The 20,278-nt window shown below is 38.2% G+C and overlaps 1 protein-coding gene across 4 annotated transcripts in view; it reads right to left on the bottom strand.

The window, feature by feature from the left end:
- rtkna (rhotekin a) overlaps positions 1-20,278 on the bottom strand; it is a 91,990-nt gene that overhangs the window by 53,112 nt on the left and 18,600 nt on the right. For 2 of the 4 annotated variants that reach the window (XM_079816245.1, XM_079816240.1), the window contains exon 1: positions 10,564-11,258. The exons of the other annotated variants lie outside the window; for them this stretch is intronic. In XM_079816245.1, coding sequence (XP_079672371.1) covers positions 10,564-10,662 — 99 coding nt within the window. In that variant the 5' untranslated portion in view covers positions 10,663-11,258. Of the gene's footprint in view, positions 1-10,563; positions 11,259-20,278 lie in introns of those variants that run through there. 4 annotated transcript variants of the gene reach the window in all.

The raw sequence follows: 20,278 nt of genomic DNA, 5'->3' as shown, positions 1-20,278 counted from the left end.
AATGACTCTCCTGTTGTTCCATTCACTCCTCTGTTCAAAACTACCAACGTGAGGCTTGATTCAATTACACGGCCTAGCGGACTCCATTGGCTTCATCTGCAGGTGGTGAGAGGGATAGGTCACTGCATAAACACCGACATTATAGACCAGGCAAGAACACGTCTAGCTGAAAGACTTATGAAAAAAAGTAACTCGTTCTATCAAAACATAAAACTTTAAAGGGTGTAAATTACAGCGAGTGGTTTGTCCTTAGTATGAATAGCTTTTGTTTATCTAGGGTTTCTTTTTACACAGGGAGCAGCTGACTAGGCACTGCCAGATCAGTCAAGCTGCTCTACGAATTAAAAACACTGCTTTCCCATCCAAATTAAGTTCCTCCTGATACTGTGAAGCAAGACATATGAGTCCAGAAACAGCAGCCAGATTGAGTTCAGGCTAAGTTAACTAATTCTGCTAGCATACACAAAACTAAAAGCAAACAAATCTAGAATGCCGGTGAAATATGAGATATACATATTATGTTAATAATAAAATATAATACAAATATTTTATTATAATAATACAAATATTTGTACATACAGTTGTGGTCAGAATTATTGGCACCCCTGGTAAATGTGATCAAAGATGGCTGTAAAAATAAATCTGCAATGTTTATCCTTTTGATGTTTTATTTAAAAATGCTACAATGACTATGCGCAAAAATCTAACCTTTCATAGAGGGAAGAATTTGAAAGTAGGGGGTAAATCACATGAAATAAATGCTTTTCTCCAAAACACGTTGGCCATAATTATTGGCACCCCTACATTTTTTAATGTAAAATATCTCTCTCTCAAAAAAGCACCAGGGTGACTGTGAGCATAAAATTGTCTAGCTATGACTTCTTGTTCCACAGGAGTATGAGGAGACAGAAAGGCCAAATTCCCTTAATCATCCATCAGAATGATAAAAACCAAATAACATAGTTCTGATGTGCAGCAAAAAGTCTTGGGGTCAGAAAGCAATCTAACAACCCCTATAAATCACCACAAGTTGTTTGGGAGGGTTTCAACAAAAATCTTCCTTGCTCATCCAAAAACAAACTCCAGTATATTCAGTTGTAAGATACGACTGAAACTTCAAAAGGGACCTGCATGGTTCTGTGGTCAGTGAAACTAAAAAAAGAGCTTTTTGGCAGAAAACCCACCAGATGTGTTTGGTGCAAACAGGGATAAAAGTACCCCATACCCACGGTTGTAAATACTGCTGGATCTTTAATGTCGTGGGCCTATTTTTTTGCTGGAGGTCCTGGACATCTTGTTCAGATACATGGTATGATGGATTCCAGCAAATACCAACAGATAAAAAATAAAAACCTGACCGCTTCTGCTAGAAATCTTATAATGGGCCATGTTTGGATCTTCCAACAGGACAATGATCCAAAACAAACATCAAAATCAACACAAAAATGTGTCACTGAACACAAAATTAAGCTTCTGCCATGGTCGTCCTAGTCTCCTTACCTAAACCCATGCATGTAGCATGGAGCTGGGAATCTGAAGGATCTGGAGAGATTCTGTATAGAGGAATGGTCTCTGATCTCTTGTCATGTGTTCTCCAAACTCATCAGGCATTATAGAAGAAGACTCAGAGCTGTTCTCTTGGCAAAATGGTGTTGCAAAAAGCATTAAACACAAGGGTGCCAGTAATTATGGCCAATGTGTTTTATTTTGGTGTAATCTAACCCCCACTTTTAATCCTTTTACTTAAATGAAAGATTCGATTTTTGCACATTTTTAAATAAAAGATCAAAAGAATAAACATTGCCGATTTATTTTTACAGCCATCTTTGATCATTTTACCAGGGGTGCCAATAATTCTGATCACAACTGTATCAGATTTCACCTCCAGGCCTGTTCACACCAACAAGAAATTATTTCGGTTTTTCATTGTGATGTCTGTTCAGACCAATGTAAATAAAAATTCAGATTGGGCTGATGGGCTGAATTAATTCAATCGCTGACAGTAGGTGGAAAATATCCCAGTTACACAAATACACTAAACAGCACACCACAACTTTATGTTTCTTATACCCGATAGGGAGAAGAAAGGAAGTCAAACATATATTCGAAAAAGCCGTTCTGTTTTGGGTATTCACTATGGTGTTAATCAAATGAACAACAAATACAAGAGAACTGGTTCCAGATTCTTCCTCTGTTATTCACTAGTGCTAAGCAAAATATTCTGTTCGTGTATGAAACATATATGCCCATTAACTGAATTCCGGCGGTGCAGACTTGACAGGTTCAACAGCAAGTCTTATCTTAGAGAAATGAGGCTCATTTTCTAAAGGCATAACATATAGAATGCCAGAGCAGGGCAGGAAAGATGGGATGGGTAATAAAGTAAGCAAACAGGGTGAGAGACGGCAGTCTACTTTAACACACTGAATGCTACGAGGTGTTTTCCAAAGGAAGCTGGCTCGAGTTGAGGCATTTGGCTGGTTCCTGCACACAGAGTGTCCATTCAGCCCTGTTCCTGACTACACCAAGGCCCAGGCCAGGAACGATAGAGGCTGCGCTGAGGCGTGGGTGACCAACTACAATGCTCTCTTTCACTACCAGCCTATGCCCTCCTCCCAATACCCCACCCAGCCAGGAGGGCATGAGGAGTTCCAGAGCCTTGCAGATACAGGGCCTAGTCACGAAAAAGCAGTTACACTGAGGCTCCTTGAAACCCAGTTTGTATACTGAGAACTGGGTTATTTGAAAAGCATACAGTAGTGGTCAAATATGTACTCTTGCTCCGTTTCTTGACATAAATCAATAAAGACATCTGTTAGTGAATAACACTGAATTTTATGGCTGCGATACGTACTGCTGTGACATCATTAAGCGTTCGAAACAGCTTGGTCTATTGGTTTGTGGCGATTGCGTAAAAGGTGAGTGTGGCTCTGTGGCTCCGCCTTCTTTGACATGGAAATCTCTGTTTATTTCGGGGTGCTTCTAAATCATTATTTGTGCATCTTCGTTTCCATTCCTCTCTTCCTTTTCTCGCATCTTAGTTCCAGCCCTTCAGGATGCGATGGAAGTATGCAAGGAAAAGACGCGAAGACAGAGGAACTGAATAAAGTGAAATTATATATATCCTCGCTCCCTTTAGCGTCACTTCAAAGCGTCGTCAATTAATGATGACTCTACACCGCTGGATTTAGCTTGCATATTCTTGAACATTAGAGATAATTATTTATATTGTAAGTTTCAACCTTCACAAAACACCACATTTGTCCGTATTTTTTTTATATTACCAATTATTATTAACAATGAATTAGTTAGCAGTTACTAACTGCATTTCATTTGTTGTACAGTATTACAGTTTGTTTAATTTTCTGTCATTTTCTTGTGCTTTAATATAATTCTGTAAGTGTCCTACTACAGTTGTTGTAATTTGACATGCATTTGTGTCTTGTACATGTAAACAGTAATGATAATTATAATAATTAATAAACTGTGGCAAGATGTGAAGGGGGAGTAGAATTTATACGTGCATCACGTTTAGTCGATAAAACACTTCCGCAAAGGATACACCGCTGTATCCTCGATCCTCGCCTCCTTGTAGTGCAATTAGAGAGTTGAGATGTCCTACAAGATGCCTGAGCTCGATCGGTTTCCGGGTCATAGGATGGAGGACGGAGGAGCGAGTAAACGAGGAGGGATATTGAGAAGCACCCTTCTTCTGTTCAGTCCGTCAAGGTCAGATGGGAGTAAAAACAAAGACACTGGAGAACTGCTTTATAGTTTGGAAGTTAACTGTTTTCTTTAAAGCTACACTGTGTGATATTTTCCCCCATTTAGCGGTTAAAAGGTATATGACCATCCAGTGAATATTAGTTTCTCTTCCTCTCAATTCCGATTTCGTTATAACTCCTACGGTGGCCGATTTAGTCCAAGATTAATATGGCTTCCAGTTCGACCTCGTCCACATTCGACACGGTGCCATCGAGTGTTAAAACGCGAAAGGCGAAGCTTGAATTTACGGGTATGTCCCTCTTTGGCTAATGTACTTTCAAGATGGAGGGGCAACATGGCGAACCGCATTCGAACCCCTTACCCGTATGTATTTTCAATGGCATATTATAAACTTACGAGAATACTTTATTACTTGAAAGAAGTAAATATACATTAATGAGCACATATATTTTTTTAAAGAACTAAGTGTTTTTAGCTAAGAATAAACTAAAAAAGTTACACAGTGTAGCTTTAAAGCAATTTACTGTATAAAATGCTATATAAATAAACATGACATGACTTTAGTGCTGAATTTTAGATAAACATATGCAAATCACTATGATCAGATGCTTTCTTAACTTATGTTTTCTCACCGCTGTCAATTTTGTTGTTGTGTTAACTTTGTTATTGATAGGAAAGCGCACAGCATATATTCATCTAAACTCTGCTCCCAGCAGTGAGGGTGGTGTCACGATGTTCGCTATAACAGTAAACAAGTATGCTCAGCTATTTCGAACACCCCCAAGCTAAGAACAAAAAAGAACTTCGTTGTAAGTATATCAGGGTCTGTAAACATCACAATCCATAACAAAGCTAGTTAAACACCTCTCCAGCTGAACCAATAGAATGAAAAGAAGACCTTGTTTTACTATGGATGAATGGGCAAACGGCACAGTAAATGGCTCTGGCATGCGCACATTGATGACCTCTAACCTTATGAACCCTGAAGAGAGTCACGTTTGGCTCAGGCTCACCACTGGAGTTCATTCATCTCAATAAAATGAAAAACAAAACCAAGCTTATAAGCATTCCAAAGTTATATTTGACATTTCTCGTGGATGTTCAAACAGAGACATGGGTGTTGCGGGGACATTTCATATCCCACATTAACCAGCTAAGAACTTGTTGGGAGGTAAAAACAGATATCAAGACAAGAGTCGTCTACTATCGGGCCAAACGTTCAGCATGTACTTGTCGAAGTGTGGTGATTAGCTGAGGTGGATTCAGGTCACACTGGGTTCTAGGTGAGGTGAGAGGTCTGCTTTTTCCCAAGCATTTCATTATGCTCTGGCTGGAGTTCAAAGACCCAGAGGACATCATGGGTGGAGGCCAGAGTTACGAGGTCCTTTTTTCTTGTGCTAACACAATAATGTTCTTCTAAGGTCATTTTAGTTGCACGACATACCATAAGAAATTAACGCGAGCAGCAGGCATCATTCCTGCTGGGCTGGACACATAAAGGCCACACTGGTCCACCTGAGAGGAAGAACCCTGGTAAACACACTGCTAAGAGAGTATAGAGAGAGCTCTGTATCTGCTACGTATCCGTGTAAACAAGCTGTGTGAACGGAAAGAAAAATCACTAAATCCATGCAACTTGTTCAGTTCATGTTATTTATCTCATTCCACAGAAAAAGCGACAGGGAACTGAAGAGATATAAAGATCACATTGTTGCTTGTTTATCATTATGCCCTTGAGCACATTCATGAGACTTAATTAAAGCACTGTGAATTGTTTTGCTAAATGGCAAATAACGGATTAAGCATGACCTCATGCTTATAATCAACTCAATATTATCATATAATCACTCACCACCATTATTGTGAAATATAATTACAATATATTTTTTTTAATTAATATATATATATATATATATATATATATATATACACACACACACTATGTAAATAATATGCCATTATTATATTATATTATTATATGCCTATATACACTCACCTAAAGGATTATTAGGAACACCATACTAATACTGTGTTTGACCCCCTTTCGCCTTCAGAACTGCCTTAATTCTACGTGGCATTGATTCAACAAGGTGCTGAAAGCATTCTTTAGAAATGTTGGCCCATATTGATAGGATAGCATCTTGCAGTTGATGGAGATTTGTGGGATGCACATCCAGGGCACGAAGCTCCCGTTCCACCACATCCCAAAGATGCTCTATTGGGTTGAGATCTGGTGACTGTGGGGGCCATTTTAGTACAGTGAACTCATTGTCATGTTCAAGAAACCAATTTGAAATGATTCAAGCTTTGTGACATTATCCTGCTGGAAGTAGCCATCAGAGGATGGGTACATGGTGGTCATAAAGGGATGGACATGGTCAGAAACAATGCTCAGGTTGGCCGTGGCATTTAAACGATGCCCAATTGGCACTAAGGGGCCTAAAGTGTGCCAAGAAAACATCCCCCACACCATTACACCACCACCAGCCTCTGCACAGTGGTAACAAGGCATGATGGATCCATGTTCTCATTCTGTTTACGCCAAATTCTGACTCTACCATCTGAATGTCTCAACAGAAATCGAGACTCATCAGACCAGGCAACATTTTTCCAGTCTTCAACTGTCCAATTTTGGTGAGCTCGTGCAAATTGTAGCCTCTTTTTCCTATTTGTAGTGGAGATGAGTGGTACCCGGTGGGGTCTTCTGCTGTTGTAGCCCATCTGCCTCAAGGTTATGCGTGTTGTGGCTTCACAAATGCTTTGCTGCATACCTCGTAATACTGCTGTAATGAGTGGTTATTTCAGTCAAAGTTGCTCTTTTATCAGCTTGAATCAGTCGGCCCATTCTCCTCTGACCTCTAGCATCAACAAGGCATTTTCGCCCACAGGACTGCCGCATACTGGATGTTTTTCCCTTTTCACACCATTCTTTGTAAACCCTAGAAATGGTTGTGCGTGAAAATCCCAGTAACTGAGCAGATTGTGAAATACTCAGACCGGCCCGTCTGGCACCAACAACCATGCCACGCTCAAAATTGCTTAAATCACCTTTTTTCCCATTCTGACATTCAGTTTGGAGTTCAGGAGATTGTCTTGACCAGGACCACACCCCTAAATGCGTTGAAGCAACTGCCATGTGATTGGTTGATTAGATAATTGCATTAATGAGAAATTGAACAGGTGTTCCTAATGATCCTTTAAGTGAGTGTGTAAAAATTATATTTCATATATATATGAAATATAATTAATCATTGTGATGGCAAAGCTGAATTTTCAGCATCATCACTCCAGTCTTTATTGTCACATGATCGTTTAGAGCTCATTCAAATATGCTGATTTGGTGCTAAAGAGACATTTCTTATTATTATCCATGTTGAAGCTGAGTTGCTTAATATATTTGTGGAAACTGTGATCCATTTTCCCACAGTTTTTTTTTTTTTTTTTTTGATGAATAGAAAGTTCAAAGGAATTATTTTAAACCAAACTCTTTTGTATAAATACCTTTACTGTCACTTTTGCTCAATTTAATGCATCCTGAAATGAATGTGTACTTGCAATGTTTCTAGATTTCTAGTTTCTAGTATTAGTTTCTAATACAGCTTGTGAGGATATATTTACTATGGTCTCCCCATGTACGTCTATAGAAGTTCACAATCCCAGAAATGTGAAAAGAGACCATAATAATATTGGTTGAGCGAGTGTTGCCGTTGTCAGGCTAGACTGGATGCTCAAACAAACAATCAATGTTTGAAACAAAGGCACAGCACTCAAAAAAAAAAAGATGTTTGCTGCTTGTTCAAATTATTTTGTTAAAATGTGCTGAAGCAACTTAATTCTTCAAATTTTTGTCACAAATTAATATGATCCACAAATTGATATGAATAACTTAAATTAGTAAAATGGAAGTTAACATAATTTTGAGTTGGGACTACATGAATCATATTTGTTGACATAATTGGAAAGTGGATCTGTAGTTCCCAGCATGCTTTGCATTAGATGAGTAAATTTGTAAATTAACTGTTATTTTATATTTTAGTGTTTTTCAGTAAAGAGAAAGACTTGTTAGTGCTTAATGTTCCGTTATGTTGGAGATTTATAGTTTCTGTTGTTTTTGAGTTTTGTGGTTGCCATTGTGCAGAAGAGTGGCGCTTGTGCTTACATGATAACCATGTCTGTTGATAAGCAAAAACTGTGCCAATTGCCTGTACCGCGGCCCGTCTCTTACTTGCTCATCTTATGAGTTGTATTTAATAATAAACAAAATTGTCTTTAGCATAATACCATGCGCTATTGCTAGTGACACAGGAACTTACATTTATTGAGTTTGTTCAACAATACTTTATTTGTTTAAATAAACTTGTTTGTTACAGACCTAAACAATTGAGTGAAAATGTTTCTTAATTTAAGTTCATTGAAAAAAATTTTTTGGAGTTCCACTTTTCAGGGAAATCAACCTACATATGTCACTGCAGATTACGGTGGAGAAAGTATAAAAATACATTCTTCAGCAGTAGGTGAACTATCAGCAAGAAAAAATATAGAGAAAGTGAACAAATTACCCATCACCCTACCTGAGTCCTCACAAAGCCATTTCCATATCTACAGCATGTGGGTCAAGCAGAGATGACCTCATACCAGCCAATCACTCTCATTAAGCTCAGCTATTTCCTGTTCCCATCACCCATCACTACAAGCAGGCTATGAATCACAGCTCTGCAGCAACAAAAGGTTGTGACGACACCGGGAAAGGTTGTGTTCTCCTGTTTTTTAGGAGACCGAGACATCGTAAAGGAAGGACACGAGAGGAATGTTCATGCAGTGCCAAGAATGTGGCTGCCTCGACTCTGAAATGGACTTGTTAAAACTTGAAAAGCCTGACTACAACTGCTAGCTCTAACAGTAGTCCCCAATCATTCAGAAAACCACAGGTTCCTGCCTCCGCACCACTGGAGAATATATCACCCCCTTGTGCAAACTCTGGCTAAGCAAAATCATTTACCATTTTATGTTGTCAGACAGCCCAGAAAGATTTTCCTCTTTAAATTAATCTTTACAACAACAATGGGGTTCACAACCTCTATACTGCCATCCAAAAAACACTGTTTAGAGGTTTTGAAGATTATAGGTGAAAGACCAAAATACAACAAAAATATATTTTTATAATTGTCAATGTTAAAACCAGTTGTGTCGTTAAATACCTTTGTGGAAACTGTGATACATTTTTCAGGATTTTTTCAAATGTTCACAAGTATAGCATTTATTTGAAATAGAAATCTTTTAAAATTATAACTCTAGTCACTTCTAATCAATATAATGCACCCTTATTTTTCTCAGTAGCACATGAATATCTGTAACTGATCCATTTAAAAGTCATGAAATTATAGCATTTTCATAATCAATCATTACGGTCATGTCAAGTTCTCGTGTCCAACCCTAATTTTGAAGGAATCCAACCTGTCTACAGGGGGGGAAAAATGTCTAAAGCTGCAGTGGGCAGTTTTTTGCTTACAAAGAGACCATTTTTTACATGAAGATCACATGAGCGATTAAATTTAAACACAGAGTCCCTTTCAAACTGACACAGGCTTGAAGCGAATTGATATCTGAGAACCCAAGACTGCCAACTTTGAGATGCATTGAACATGAAGTATTTAAATGCACCGGGAATTTATGAAAATGTCCTTCAGCTCAAAAGAGGCGCCTCCATGTCCTTTCATTATCTCAGGCTTCGAATTTAGGGTCGCATTGCAGGAATAGTGAGTACATAATCTGTCTACTTGGTGAGGAGCGCAGACACCCTGGAGGAGTGAGGTGTGATCTCAGCATGAGCTATGAGAAGAGGCTGAAGCCCAGTTTGGTCACCCACACAAAACCCCCCAGAGCTCAGTGCAGCGACGGAGGCTGAGGCAGTGCTCAGCATGTCATTCAGTGAGATACTAGGCGTTCCTAACACACAACAGCTGCAGGACAAAAGACGCCTACCCAAAAAAGTATGGTATTTGATATGTACTTTGATATTTATCATATAGTTTATTGTGTGCCTCCTGCTTTCCAAGTAGTAAATAAAAAATGTACACCATGACCAACTAGTAAATCAGTATATATAGGGGTATCAGCCACATTACACGGAAATCTTGAAGGAAGGTTTTTTTTCCCCCACACTTCTCGTAGCTTGACTTTAACCTAAGGTATCAGTATGTTATGTTCACACCGATAATATCACCAAGTGTGCAAATGTTTCCAAATATAAGACCAGTCAAATGACGTCTCTATAGACGCACCTGCAAAAGAGCTTACATTAACTTGTACGTTTTTTCATGGTATGAGTTCAAACACGGAACAAGAATTCAAAAACCAGGCACAAAGGTCTAACATCCCATGAGATTCTGTCTTGTGCGATTGCAGCTGAAGAGCAGGACCATTTAAGAAATAGTGCTGCTGCTGCTTCTACACCAAACTAACATGAACAATCAAACACATTATAGGTCAACATCATTGTAAGAGCTTTTAGATAAAACTTCATCACACAGGAAAACTAGCAGAGCAAGACCACAAGTGATCTCTCACACCTCATTACAAAATGTATTTAATTAGATATTCACCTACAGAGAGGCTTTTTAAATCTTGAAGTTAAGCCAAACTAATATTTTTCATTTCATAGCAGAGCAACGACATTTATTCCTACTTATTTTATTTGGAAATGTTTTTGTTTGTTTGTTTATTGCATTTTAATATCATCTGATTTAATTAAAGGCCAAATAACAACATTCAGACCTACTTTAGATGACCGCAAGCATTTTAAAGTAATTCAAAGGAGGGTTATAAGAATACTTTTACCTTTAAACTCAGGGCAATCTGACGAATGTATATCATATTGAGATCCTCCAAAATACGAAGTTTCTCCTCCATGTCAGCGAGTCTGTCTATGGGCATCATTCAAGAGGAATACCAGCTCCTGATTTAAAGTTCAGTCTCCCACTGCTCTTCAAACCATCAATGTGTCTTGAGAATTGAGAAACATTATCGGAAGACAGGAAGATGATGACGAGTAGGCTATATGAATCACGACCCAAACGCATCCAAATCCAATATCGTATCCAAGAAAGTCGTTTTCACATCACAGACCAGATGTGTCCGGGAACAACAGTTCATGAGATACGAATAATAGGAAATATAACTGAAGGCGACTAAAAAGAAAGACAGGAGTAAAAACTCTCTCGGTAAACTCCTCCAGCTGCTGTGGGCTACACGACCTCCACGCGTCCGCTCGTATGCCTTCACAACAATAGCGAGTGAATACAGTAAAGGGACGCTCTCTACTGCATAAAAAGCGACTGTCTTAACACCCTCAAATCATGTTCTCGTTATTCCGTCAGTATAATGGGTCATTAACACGCAGTATCTTTCTTTGCGTCCCATCTGAGCTGATGTGAGTGTGCCTGTGTGCTCTAGCAGGACTTTCCCCCACAAAAGGGCATCAGCGCGCTTGGACTGACTGTACCGCCTCATTCACCATTCAGCTCACGAGTCACAACACTACAGCACAACCACCGGCGCGAGATAAACTACACGCCCCTCATAAACAAATAGCCGAATATCAATTATCGCAATCGCAAAAGCCTTCACATCATTCAGGATGAGGATTTAAAAGGAACTAAACGACCCCGTAAAATATATGGCCAAGAAATCCGTCTGGCAAAAGCAGAGCAGGTTATTGGTAATTGAACCCTGTTACCCAAATTAGGCCTACTGTAAGAAACAAACAAACAAAACAAAAAACAATAGTAAAATAAAGATGTAAAATAATTTAAATAAATAAAATATGTAAACAAAAAATATTATTATTATTATTATATGGGAATTTATATGATTTTTTTGGTCTCAAGCTTGCCCCTAATAATTGACAACTTAATTTAGGCAATTATGGTTAATACGTGTAATTCTAGCATCTGGTTAATTCTTATGTTTGTTTACTTATTATTTTTATGTTGATTATTTACTGTAAAAATCCAAAACCACACAAATCAAACTGTGTACAGTTTGGAAAGCACGCTAAAAAATGCAAATAACATAAAAATATTTCGAAAACAAATAAGATTTTCTAAAGCTTAAACACTTTCACTGACCATTTGAGGGGGGAAATTTTCATTTTTTTATTTATAAAAAAAGGTTTTAGTTAAACTCTATAATTTTTTTACCCTATCTTGGTCCTATTATAATACAAGTATAATCTAGGGCTGCACGATATATCGTTTTAGCATCGATATCGCGATGTGTGCATCCGCAATGGTCACACTGCAGGATGTGTGATATCATGCATGTAGTTGATTTGTGATCCGGTCTGTGATTCCCAGGTTTGGAACATGAAGTCAAAATTTCCGTCTCAGCAAGCCCGTAAACACAGTCGGCTATGTGTTGTAAACAATTGAGAAAGAAAACGGATGCGTATCATATCATATATTGGATCTGTGCATTCATCTTAAAGTGACAGCAGCCTAATATACCCGCAGCTGTTTGTGTCACCAATGTTAATCAAACAACAAAAGAGAAAATCCCTTTTGTAGCTTTAACAAATATAAACTGTATTAATTAATTATATTATCTATATTTTATACAGTGAAGACTGTAATTTTACATTTGATTATTAAATTCCCTGAATCTGTTAGACTTACCTGAAAAACATAAAGCACTGTTTATTTAATGTTTGTATCTTTGTTCTATTGTATTTAGCTATGCTTGTAATTTGCTACAAAATCACCCCAATCATCCATGAATGATTCATTCTTTTCAAATAGAGCAATTCAAAATATCTGGTGAAATTGTTTTTATATCGCATATTTGCAGAAAATCAAAACGTCGCAATGTAGGATTTTTCCAATATCATGCCTAGTGTAATCCCCTGGTTTTTATGTTGTTTTTTTCTCCCAGTTGTTTTGAACATGTTATTTTTTAATAGTATTTATTTCATTGGAATGTTTGTATTACGAGCTGTGTTTCTTAGTTGTTGTTATTCTTGTTGGATCTCTTTTGTTTTCTTTGTAGTAATATATTGAATAACTCAATAAATATAACCATTTTTTAAAAATTAAGTGTATAGGCCCTATTTTGTACCCTATTTATGTAAAGTTAAGTTCCTCAAATGAAGCCTCTTGACTGCTTCAGGAACATGTGTCTCCATGCTGCCTCAGCTGGAATACGAACATTAACTATAGGAAACAAAGGGTCCATCTGTCCGCTCAGTGAGAACAGTGCTTTGTCTGGGTAAATGCAGTCTGCCTAATACTTTCCACATAACGATGACATCCAGCTTCATAAATCCAACACAATTAGTCATCTTGATTGTCAAGCAGTGGTTTATCGACCCTTTCACCTGCCAAGTAATACATTTATTGGAAGACATACTACTGAAATATATATTTCATACAGTGGCTTATGCGTGTTAGCAGGGTCTCAATCTTTAATATATGCTAAATAATTTAAAATGCCACAGTTCAATGTCAGACTCAAAATATTCCTCTCAGTAAAAATCAATGCATCAGAGCAAACAGGACACACATTTACATTTACAGACTTCTTGTGGTCTCTAGATCTACATCTTCAATTACATTCTTGTTACCTTTCTTTTTTATGCATTTGTTTATCTGTTTGGATATTGGCAACCTTTAAAGGAAAAATAAGTACATTTTATTTAAAGGTCCCATGGCATGAAATTTTCATTTTATGAGGTTTTTCAACATTAATATGAGTTCCCCTAGCCTGAATATTGTCCCCAAGTGGATAGAAATGTTGATCGGTGTAAAACCGAGTTCTGGCTGTCTTTCTCTGCCTTTGAGAAAATGACAGGCCAGACTAGCCAATCCTGAAGTCTCCTGGTTTGACGTCCAAGCAGGCACGGTTTCCTCCCTTTCCTCCGCCCAGAGAATCTGGCACGCCCATGCAAACGCTCGTCGAGAGATCATTGCATCATTGCTTGTGAACGAGTGAACGCTGGCAGTTTCTCAGTGTTTGGATGTACAAATGAAAACAGAAGTCTTTTTTCAGTTCCTTCTGATCTGTGATCAGTGATTTCTGATGTGTAGCTAATTATTTATTATTCGTGCACACAATGCGGCTTCTCTCTCTCCAGACAGAACGGTGTTTTCGTGTTTTATATCTTGTGAGTCAGTGTTTTTGTACGTCCTCGTCGCGTCTATCGGTTCTAAAATGTGCATACAGTCATGAGTTTCTGCTCAACATCAGCAGAGATAAACCTCACACACGCCGAAGCTCGGCCTTCAACATCCCCGACCCACAGTACTGCATCTGGCCCACAGCGGAGGCACCAAACGCGGCGTGAGATTAAGCAGAAGGGGGGTAAGCTTGAGCATATCCGGGCTAGCCAGCCTAGCCCCACAATAAACTGGATTACATCCGATTACTGCTGTTGTGTCTTTGTTTGCGCTGTGTACTCAACGCGCGTCACTGACGCTTTTATTTTATTTTAAAAATAATGCTATTATCAACACTTACTTTTAACTCGTTCATCTCGACAGCTGTAATGGTACTTTGCATGTGTTACAAAGTTGGTAGAATAATGATGAAGAGACGGACTCGGTGTGACTGTTTATTCAGAACTCTCAGATACAAACACAATAAACTCGCGCTGACTGACAGCGCTCTCATAACTCAGTAGTTACTATAAATAACTTTGTTAGCAATCGCTGAGCTCAGTCTCTGGTACATTAGTGATGTCCGGTTCGCGAACGATCTTTCTTTTGAACCAGTTCTTTTTAGTGAACCGAATCAGTTCACCAAATCGGACTGAATCGTTCTAAACGGTTCGCGTCTCCAGTCAGCGCTGATCCATAATTTACTAAAGTTACTAACTTTCTGACATGAGTGACAGCCCCTCCAACTAGAAATAGACTAATAACCTAAAGTATATGCTGTAACTAAAACAGTTCAGACATGCTGAGAGAACTGATGTGAAGTGAACTCAGGTCCATCCGTCTCCCTGGCAGACTCGTGCCTGCTCGTGCCTCGATAAACCACGCCCCCTCCGCTCATATAAAATGCAAAGATGTCAGCCAATCACAACAGTGGGCGTTTTTACTGAAGTCTCACAGCAGACACGCCTCTTGAAGCAGGGCATTCAGCCACAGGGCAAACAGCAGTATAGAAAAAATGCCTTTTATTTCTAAATTATGACATTTTATGATGTAAAAGTCATACTAACAATATAAGTACAGCTCAGGAAACATTATAAAATAATAGAAAAATGCCATGCCATGGGACCTTTAATGATGTTTCATCAAACTATTAAGAGCCTTTCAGTCTAAGTTACTAAGCAAACAGTATCCTATTGAATTTGTGCAACCGCCAGCCTATTCAGTTTCTTTATATGACCCTATTCAGGGTCATATAAATATTACACTTGTAACCAGTTTCTCTCAAGGATGCCGAACCACAATGTTATAATAAAAGAAAGTGGTCTGAAGTGGAGTGGCAAACTGACTAAAGCAGAACATGCCTGTCAAAATATATGCTACAAGCTACACCTGCAAATTACTCTCTGTGAATCTGATGGCTCCCTGTACTGGAAATGAAGTCAGACCATTCAATTCACAAAATAAAATAATTCCGACTGAAACAAGAACACACAATGGGAAACACAGAGACGTGATTCGTTATTTTCCTTAAGTCTTGGGAGATAGAAAAAAAATAGACTGCAAAATGTGGGCTCCAAGGGAGTGGTATTCTGTGTTTGTGAAAACAAAGTGGACACAGGGGTCTTGACTCTGTGAAACTCAATATACCATCTGTGCATGGAGTTTTTTTACGGGCTGTAGAATCATGCACATATTAAAGTACATTCACATAACTAAATGTGTAACTAGTAATCAGTAAAGATCTAGTCTATTTGTATCATATTTGACGACTTCTGTTGTTGTTCTTCCCAAGTTATAAGGGTGAACCATGGACAAACCAGTGTAACATGTGCAAACAGTCCCTGGTGCGGTCCTGAGTCAACAGTCAGTAAGAATAAAAAGTTTCTAACTAACAAGAGCTATCAGATGAAGAACAAAGCACAAATCACAGTGATCACAATAACAAGGCATAGCAAACCAAACAAAACTGGATGTCAAACCTTGAGGGCAGACAACTATTCAAAACAGCTATTACACAAATTAAAGTGTGTGTAAGGTGCTCTCTTCACTCAAAGCACTTGCTAACACTTACGCATCCCTGTACTGAATGAGAAAATCAGCTATTATACAGATACAATGGGGGGGGGGGGGGGGCACTGTCACCACAGAAAATTGTCCAGACGATGTGACCATGAAAAGCAAGCAAGTACAAAATGTATTTGATGTGTCAATGAGGGTTTACAATCCCTGTTTTTCCCCCAGTTATGATGCCGATCTTCAGAATTGTTCTATGCTGAATGACATAACAGGACATGCACATGTTTTGAAGTGCCCGTATAATGATTTTTCAGATATTACTTACATAATAGCTGTTTGTGACTGTAAAAGATCTGTAAAGTTTCAAAGGGATAAAGGGAGTGATTGTCTCCCAAAAGAAAGAACCAATTCTGTACTGCCTGAAAAGAGTCATCAGTAATTCCAGTCTTGCTTCCTGCAAGAACATACATAGGTTTGTAACAAATGTGCAGGCCTGTGTGGTCAGCCAAGGGCATTTCAAGGGCATTTCAACCCCAGGTTATCGTCATTCTAAACACCACTTAAAACCCCAGGTAAAGGAACGTTTCACACATGTAATTTATAAGAGGAGGGTTGGCACCACTTTTTACCCCGGGTTATGAAACCCTGCTCCGGAACAGGGTTAGCACCGCATTGAAACCCGCATTGCTGTGCCAAACTTGTACAGTGTGAAACCTGAAACGATGCAGTTTTAGAATGTTAAAGCTAGACACTTAAAGCTTGACAACCAATCGCATACTTATCTGCTGCTTTGGACAGTAACGGAAACACTGCACATTGTATATAAGCAGTACATTTCTTTCGTTTCTACAATGCTGTAAGCGGTACACCAATCAGACTGGGCCATCTAACCATTCAGAGCGGAGTAGGCTCTCGGAAAGGAGGGGTATAAAGAGATTTCAGACACTGTGAGAAAACAGGTGATGTGCAATGTATAATATGAAAAAGTGTTTTTTGACCTTCTAAAAATATATTAAGAGATCTCCAAAACAAAGGAACAAATTAGGAACTTTACAATATCATAACAGGGCCAATTTAAGTCAGGATGGGTTGGTTGCCCCACAGATGATATAAGTTAGTTTCAGTAGCATCTTTACAAAAAGAGTGTGAAGTGAAAAGGAACCTCTGACAGGCCTTTGTTCCTCAGCGGCTGTAGCGGAGATTTCCCTTTCCCAATCAAGAATAAGAGAATGAAAACGGCTTCTTGTTTGAGTGGCGAGCGTGATAAAGCTGGCGCTGCTTAGGTGGCAAGCAGAAGGAATTTTACTGGGTGGAGTAAGGAAATGCCATACTGAAGTTACCACAACACTTCAGGTTTGCTATACCCTTAAATTTAGAGAAAGGAAGTATTGTGACAGGGGGGAAGGCTCTTTTTAAAAAAAACAACACTCAGCGAAATTTAAGTTTGAGTTGTATGGACTCATTTTTCTGCAATACCTCACTAAGCTTGGTGGCTGATTCAAGAGTTTGTACACCCTTTAAAAGATAAGTGAATAAAGACACCAGCTAATTTAAAGTGTAGCTCATGTTGTGTTTTTAATTCATATTGTTTGAAGTTCAGTCAGGGCACATCTGTGAAACAAACAGAGGGAAGGGCAAGGCCTCTGAAGGGCTGCTAACCACTACAAAGAGCCTCAGCTGCTACCCAGCCCCATCTCAAACACTGAGTACAACCCACAAGAAACAGAAAGAGGCCTGTGCACTGTAAACACACACACACACAGATTTCAGGAGAATAATGGTGTATATTTAATCAAAATACCATGAAACCAACTAAACTGACTAGTTCAGGGAAAAACACCAGTTCTAAAACTCTTTCCTGTGTTCTTGCTTTCTCTATTGTGGTAGATTGTCCCTACGCACCTGACATAAGTTAACCTGGGGCGTCTCCAGTCGACGTCAGCTGAGTCGGACGACATCTCACCCCTTATGAACACTAAGGAATAAAGTCTCTGCTCCACTGACCTGCTGTGCAGCAGTAACCAAACAGACAATACCTTTAAATATACTTTAATAAAGGCCATGAGGATCTTGGCCAATTTCAGAGAATTCCCTTCAACAAAAAGAGTAAAACAATTTTTATAGCATGGCAAAGGTGATGATTCATTATGTAGGCTATAATTCTCTGTTACTAGGTAAAAGCCAAAGCCAATCTGGATTGTTGTTGCTAGGGTCATTAAGGTTTCCTCTTATTATATATATATATATATATATATATATATATATATATATATATATATATATATATATATATATATATATATATATATATATATATATATATATATATATATATATATATATATATACATATATTATTATTATTATTATTATTATTATTATTATTATTATTATTATTATTATTTTGGCTCAAGTGTTGGGGACATTTAGTTTTCAAAAGTATACAAAATGTTAATCCTGCAGGAAAAATAAATATTAGTTATTTTTAAAAAAATCCTTCACACTCTCTACCATAAGTCAATTTATTTGCACTATCGGAGGTGAATATCATGCCATGCAGTTTGAAAACAGGCCAGCAAATGGCTCACCCCACACACAAGGAAACATTAAGGAACATTTTAATGATCCTTATTTAATCATAAATGAATAGATTTGATCCTGCATGCTGATTCAAGTTGTGCTTTATTGTGAATTTCACTGAGTATCATGCTTAATGTCCGTTAGAGATGATGACTATGCACAACATATACCACAATCTCTCTTACATTATGGCATTTATACTCATCAGTACCAAAACACAACAAGCAGTTATTTTAAAGTCTTCAAATGGTTATAACAACACAAAACCAAACCACATTTGTACATTTTAACAAATGAACATTTAACATCATGGAGTTACTGGCTGTTACTGCTACATTGAGTCTTTTCTGCAAAAATATTGTTTTTGAGCCCAGCTTTCTATCCTTAAAGTTTCGTTCCTTTGGGGTCTCCAGAACTTCCTGTCTGCTCTGAGGCTGCTGCCAGTGTTACTGTTCTAACATGCTCCACATGTCCACTGGCAGTGAGTTTCTCTAGGCTCATCAGCTCCCTGGAGACGTTTCATTTCTAAAGTCAGCTGCAGCCCGTGTGATCTGGCCCCCGTCCCAGGACCCCTCCATTGCCTACAAATCAACTCTCTCTCTCTCTTTCTCTCTCTCTCTCTCTCTCTCTCTCTCTCTCTCTCTCTCTCTCTCTCTCTCTCTCTCTCTCTCTCTCTCTCTCTCTCATACAAACACATACAAAATAAATCAGTATAAATATTCCACAAACTATACAGAAAGCTCATTAATTACATAAAAAAATGTATTTGATTCACTGACTCAATTTAAATAGTACTGTAATGGGAAATTAATGTTTATTTATTGCACTGAGAGATTTTCAATTAGACCACACACATCAATATCAGCTGGGGGGGAAAAAAATCAAGAGTGCTTGTAACACTGTTCATTAGTGCCCATTAATAATATGATTGAAGTACAGCATGTCAGAGAGAAGAATCAATGTGTTGATGCTGATAGCAGGTTTTCAAAAAAGAGCAATGTCGCCCCCTAATGGACAATCCTACAAACATTATTCAACGTACTGGTTGAACTTTAAACGTAAATACAGAACAATATGTCTCAGATTCATTGCCTAATGCATGAGCTAACCAAATCAGCAACAAACCACATTTTACAGCAATAAAAGGCCAAATAAAGCAGTAAGGCCGGGCTATAGCAGTGGCGAACAACAGCGTTTTTATGTTTCTGTATAGGGAGGTTTTCTTTCCAGTGAGGGAAAAAGCAGCTGTCCAGGAGAGAGAAAAATCATAGACACACGACAGTCACATGTGGAAACATCACTCTAAACCCAGAATAGTAAACTATTACCACACCAGACAGCCCAAACATTATAGCTGCTATAGGGTTATTTACTAGAAGAGTAAACTTAGGTTATTTTTAATCAGACAGTTGTCATCCAGAAGATGCTGGGGGTTGTTCAAGGGCAGACTTGGGATTGAACACAGCATATTTATTTGTGTTATCTGTTCAGATCCTTTAACATTAGCCTACTACTATCTCCTTGGCATGCTGCACTATATGTTGTATAACATTATATACTCATGGAGTTAACATTATTTATTACCTAAAAAGTAAGAGAAGTGAAGACATCGGGATACCTAAAATTAAAAAAAAAAAAAAAAAAAACATCATCCTAATGAAATAGATCAAGTCTACAATTAGTGTTAACATAGTTACAATCTGAATATCTGTAGGTAAAGCAATCTCCAGGTGTATCAGTTTCTCAATCATCAACCATCAAGCCCCAGAGGGTTAGACGGGTTAATGGTCTGTCTCACTTCTGTCTCA

Source organism: Gobio gobio (genome assembly GCF_949357685.1).
Source record: "Gobio gobio genome assembly, chromosome: 4".
In the NCBI taxonomy this organism is placed as follows: domain Eukaryota; kingdom Metazoa; phylum Chordata; class Actinopteri; order Cypriniformes; family Gobionidae; genus Gobio; species Gobio gobio.
Note: the sequence above shows the minus strand (reverse complement) of the source record. Positions and strands in the feature narration are given on the sequence as shown.